The 6,000-nt window shown below is 42.7% G+C and overlaps 1 protein-coding gene across 2 annotated transcripts in view; it reads left to right on the forward strand.

The window, feature by feature from the left end:
- The window catches only part of CDKL1 (cyclin dependent kinase like 1), a 113,479-nt gene extending 107,813 nt beyond the window's left edge, over positions 1–5,666 (forward strand). For both annotated transcript variants that reach the window (XM_077467604.1, XM_077467603.1), the window contains exons 9-10: positions 3,090–3,245; positions 4,887–5,666. In XM_077467604.1, coding sequence (XP_077323730.1) covers positions 3,090–3,245; positions 4,887–4,991 — 261 coding nt within the window. In that variant the 3' untranslated portion in view covers positions 4,992–5,666. The remainder of the gene's footprint in view (positions 1–3,089; positions 3,246–4,886) is intronic.
- The last annotated feature ends 334 nt before the right edge of the window (positions 5,667–6,000 follow it).

The raw sequence follows: 6,000 nt of genomic DNA on the forward strand, positions 1-6,000 counted from the left end.
GAAGGAAAAAAATAGATAAAAAATCATTCCCTATGGTGGTGACTCGCATCTCCACTCCAAAATGCCTGAAGCTCAAAAAAAGTTTTGGAGCTACTTTTGTAGTTCGATTCGAGCAGACTAAGTGCGTTTTTGAAGCAGCTGAAAGCAGAAATACATTGCAATAAATGAGGTAACAGATCGTGGTTTTCTCCGTCTGGTTAAAGTGGATGTAAACCCAATGTCATCCCTTCTAAACTACTGCCATAGGGGTTATCTAGGATATAGATGCCACCTGCATGTATCTTTACTTGTCAAATTTCTCCCCTCTCTCTGCTATGAGACCCGAAAAACTGCAGATTCTGTGGGTGGGTCTGTTGTCTGGAGCTCGGTGGGTGGAGTCGTGATGTCAGTAGACTCCCCGCCCACCTCTACACTCCCCTTGTCAATATGCATTTTCTCCTGTGTATTTCTTACACTGAACTTCTGCTATGATCTCTAACATTCAGTGAAAACACAGGCAAGTCCCCACATGACTTCAGCATGCCCAATTATGCTGAGGTGTGGAACATCCAATTCTGGCAGAGCAGCAGAAGAAAGAAGAGGGAATTAAAAAAATAACGCATGTCTCTTAGGCTAGTGCCCGAGATATGTAAATCACCTGTCACTCACAGCAAGGCGGAGGATTTGACAACGTTTTTCTCTGTTTGTCAAGATTTATCTGACTGAACAATAAAAGAGGATTGCTCAGAGATGGATTAACTCTTTGTGGCAAGACTGGGCCCAAATGATAGGAAATCTTATACTCTACATTATGACATCGGGTTTACATCCACTTTAATACAAAAACACCAAGGCTCCAAAGTGCTTGTACAAAAACACACAACAAAACACACAAAAACGAGCCCTGTCCAAAACTAAAAACAAGTTATAGCTGGAGTTCGCCTTTAAATCACCATTGCCAGTAATATTCTGATAACTGTATGCAATTATTTATATTTTCCCACCATTTACATGCAGCCTAAACTGCCCAACAGGAGTGATGGTGATAGGGGTTGGGAACAACTATAACACTGCCAGGGGTGCAGGAATAAATGTGAATAAAAGGTAACCACTGTAAACACTTTCCAAATACTAGTTGGCTTCAACCCCTAACTGTCACTGCTGGACAGCTTGGTCTGCAATAAGATTAAAATATACAGTGTGTGTGTGTGTGTGTATATATATATATATATATATATATATATCTATATATATATATATATATATATATATATATATATATATTTTACACACAGTACTGTGCACAAATTATAGGCAGGTGGTGAAAAAAGCTGTAAATTAGGAGTGCTTTTAGAAATTGAAGTGTTAATAGTTTATTTCTATCAATTAATAAAATGGAAAGGCAATGAACAGAAGAGAAATCCATATCAAATCAATATTTGGTGTGAACATCCTTCTGCCTTCAAAACATCATCAATTCTTTTAGGTACACTTATGCCGTGTACACATGACCGGACTTTCCGGCAGAAAAGGTCCAACGGAATCATTTCATCGGATATTCCAATCGAGTGTGGGGCTTCATCTGACTTTTTTTTTCCCAAAATTCGAATGGACCTAGAAATAGAACATGTTTTAAATCTTTCCGTCGGAATCAATGCCTATAGGGAAAACCATTCGTCTGTGTGCTATTCCGACGGACCAAAAACGACGCAAGGGCAGCTATTGGCTACTGACTATTGAACTTCCTTTTTCTAGTCCCGTCATACGTGTTGTACATCACTGTGTTCTAAACAAACGGACTTTGGTGTGATCATGTGTAAGCAAGTCCGTTTCAGCGGAACTCCGTCGGAAAGACCGTCAGAGTTTATTCTGACGGAAAAACCGGTCGCGTGTACGCGGTATAACAGTTTTTGAAGGAATTCAGCAGGTAGGTTGTTCCAAACATCTTGAAGAACCAACCACAGATCTTCTGTGGATGTTGGCTACCTTAGATCTCTTCATGTAATCTCAGACAGACTCCATGATGCTGAGATCCAGGCTATGTGGGGGCCAAACCATCACTTCCAGGACTCCTTGTTCTTCACATTGAAGATAGTTCCTAATGACATTGGCTACATGCTTTGGGGTCATTGTCCTGCTGCAGAATGAATTTGGTGCCAATTTACAGGCCTCCCTGATAGTATGGAATGATGGATAAATATCTGCCTGTATTTCTCAGCATTGAGGACACCATTGATCCTGATCAAATCTCCAACTCCATTTGCAGAAATGGAGCCCCAAACTTGGAACCTCCACCATGCTTCACTGTTGCCTGCAGACACTCATTATTGTGCCGCTCTTAAGCCATTTTGGTGAACAAACTAATCAGATTTTTACTCATCAATCCAGAGCACCTGCTGCCATTTTATGCACCCCAGTTCTTATGTTTTTATGCATTATATGCATAGTTGAGTCACTTAGCCTTGTTTCCATGTCCTACGGATGGACAGCCTTTCTCATGCTTTTTACCCAAGAGGGACCCTTGAAATAGTTTTCATATCTTAGGGAACGCCTGCTAAAATCAGGAGTTAGTGGGAAAATGCCCCTTACATTTGTGGCCAGTGGGAAAACCACTGACCTTACAGTGGTGATCAGAATTCCATACTTTCCAGACGGCTAAAAAGATCATTGATGCCCTGTCGTTGGCAAGTGGCATTAGATCTGTACCTATCCATACACCATTAGATGACAGGTCAGTCACCCACAGTTGAAGGAACCCCTAGCAACCTCTGGAAGAACCCTAGGCTTCCATTGAGAATGGCTGGTTTAGGGCATTTAGCTTCCTTGCTAGTCTTCTGTAAATATATCAGGCATCATGGTGAAGACCATATCTTCTGATCCCATGGATGTTGGGTATGTCTTATGTCTGCGTTACTGCATATGGTAGTGTTGAGTGACTTTGAATGATCTGACACAATGGAATCCAGTTGCTTACAAATCTTGAAAACATCATGATTACTCTTCACTCCATTACTAGCTCAATCCTATGGTGGCACTTTTGTATGGTGAGATTTTTTAACCCACAAACATTTAAACGTATGGATATTGTTTATTCCCCTCTATACCTACAGGGCTGCCTGCACATGGACCCTGCAGAGAGGTTAAAGTGTGAACAGCTGCTGGAACACCCGTATTTTGACAGCATCCGAGAGGAAACAGAGGCCGCAAAGGATCCAGAGAGAGTGAGCCGGAGACAGACCAGATTGCACAGGAAATACTTTCCAGGGGTAGGTAGAGCAACATTTGCCCCAACACTGGTGTCTAGCAGTAGGGTTTCATTGACATCCAGTTTTATTGTTGTATCAGTAGATGCAGTTGCAGTAGAGAACACATTGGCAGTTGGGAGGTCTTCAGAAGCTATAGAAGAAGTGGTGCTTATTAAGCCAGACTGAAGATCTTCTTCCACGGATACTTAATAAATCAGAATTTTTGTCAAATGGCTAAATATACAGATGCAATGCATATATGGGGCTGTATTACCTGCCAAATAAATGTATTTCTGTTGATCCAGTCATGAGATTTATACAGCTTTGCACACTGCATAGGCCTAGGCAGAAGACCTGATTTTTCTGACACAGGTCTTGTCCATTCCCCAGCCTGGGACTGGACAATGAAAGGAGAAGCAGCAAACTGACAGGTTCATTTTATATCACTCTATCAGCATGCTCCTTGTTAGCATGATCACTACAGCACACCTGTACCTGAAAATCAGATTTGTTCTGAACGAGGTGACGTCAGGACTATAAACGGGCCAGTAGCCAATAGCTTTCGTCTCTTAGTTTATTCTGAGCATGCGTGGCATTTTGCCTGTCGGAATTGTCTACACACAATCGGCATTTATATGATCGGATTTTGTTGTCGGAAAAATTTTAGATCGGCACAGTGGTGTAGTGGTTAACACTCTCACCTAGCACTAAGAAGGGTCGCTAGTTCCAATCCTAACCCAGCATGGGTTTCCTCCAGGTACTCTGGTTTCCTCCCACACTCCAAAGTCATGCAGGTAGGTTAATTGGCTTCTGTCCAAAATTGGCCCTAGTATATGAATGGGGGCCTTGGATTGTGGGCTCCTTGAGGGTAGGGACCCATGTGAGTGTGCAATGTACAGGGATAGGGACAATTGTGGACACTCACTCAGGTTGAACTGGATGGACTGGTGTCTTTATTCAACCTTACTAACTATGAAACTATGATCCTGCCTCAAACTTTGTGCGTCGGAAAATCTGATGGAAAAAAGTCTGATGGAGCCCACACACGATCAGATTTTCCGACAACATGATCCGATTGCACATTTTCTGTCGGAAAATCCGACCGTGTGTACAGGGCATTAGACTGGGATGCCATTAAAGTTCATGTACAGGCAGGTGTCCCAATACTTTTGACAATATAGTGTATGTGTACATAGGGAATGGTTTTCTGTGCCAAGAGCATGCTCACTGAATGCTCTCAGCGCAGTAACTAGAGTGTCGCAGAAAACTTGTGATGCATACTTATGATTGGGAGTCCTGATCATGTGATCACCGTGACAGCCAAACACACAAAAAAAAAGTTCCTTTTTCATTGCGTTAGCCAGCCCAATCAAGAGACTGTGCTGCACCAAAGCAATGCTTCAAAGAAACCTGTAATGAGAGAATATGATGGCTGCTGCTGACCGCTTTCTAAAAAATGCCAGTTGCCTGGCTGTTCTAGTGATCTAATAGTTTTATCACAGATGCAGATCTCGTCTTTTTTGTCTTTCTGATCTGGTATTGAAGCCGGGCAACTCCCCTTCTTAGGAGATGGGCAGGCAGGGGCGCTTGTATTTCTATCATTACCAATTGAAGCTCGGAGTTGTGGATCCCAACAAATGACCTTCTTCTCTCTTTCTACAGCTGCAGCATCTCCCGCAGCTTACCAACAGCAACATCTTACCGGCCCTGGAGAGTAAGAAATATTACAACACCAGAAAATTCAACTACCGCTTCCCCAACATCTAACTGGGAGAAAGTCGGGCACAGAGAGACTAGTAAAATATTTATTATTCTCGGAAACAAAGTGGCAGGAATGTGTGAGCAGAAAACCAGAGGCAGCTTGTATGCTGGTAAACAACGGGCGCGGCCCTTGAAAGTTATTTATAGGATCCGGTTGATTTAAAGGCTAATAAACCATGCCGCGGCATAATGGGCACTGAAGTGGAGAAGATCTAATTGTATTCGAGAAATGGACAGATGAATTATGCCGTCCACTCCCCTGTGCAACAGACAGCTATAGAACAGTCCATGTATAGAATCCAGACACCCAACTTTTCTGACTACTATATCTCATATACTGTGCAATTTATCTTTAACAAGGAGCTTTCTTGGAGGAAGCGTGTTCTGATTTTGCTACAGCCACCAACTATGAAGGTAACTTACCCAGCCTGAGCTTTTTAAACTGCAACTCTGTCATTTCAGTAAGCCATAGGCTACATACTCAGTGATGTCACCTGTCCTGTCTCTTCTGAATGAATAAGCTATTGTCTCAGTGATGTCACTGGACTCTAGTAAATGGATAGGCTGCATTCTCAGTGATGTCACTGGTCTCTAGTAAATGGATAGGCTGCATTCTCAGTGATGTCACTGGTCTCTAGTGAATGGATAGGCTGCATTCTCAGTGATGTCACTGGTCTCTAGTGAATGGATAGGCTGCATTCTCAGTGATGTCACTGGTCTCTAGTGAATGGATAGGCTGCATTCTCAGTGATGTCACTGGTCTCTAGTGAATGGATAGGCTGCATGCTCAGTGAGGTCACTGGTCTCTAGTAAACGGATAGGTTGCATGCTCAGTGATGTCACTGGTCTCTAGTAAACGGATAGGCTGCATTCTCAGTGATGTCACTGGTCTCTAGTAAACGGATAGGCTGCATTCTCAGTGATGTCACTGGTCTCTAGTAAATGGATAGGTTGCATTCTCAGTGATGTCACTGGTCTCTAGTAAATGGATAGGCTGCATTCTCAGTGATGTCAC

This window comes from Lithobates pipiens, unplaced genomic scaffold (genome assembly GCF_037356315.1).
Source record: "Lithobates pipiens isolate NorthernLeopardFrog02 unplaced genomic scaffold, aLitPip1_a1.2 Scaffold_57, whole genome shotgun sequence".
Classification (NCBI taxonomy): domain Eukaryota; kingdom Metazoa; phylum Chordata; class Amphibia; order Anura; family Ranidae; genus Lithobates; species Lithobates pipiens.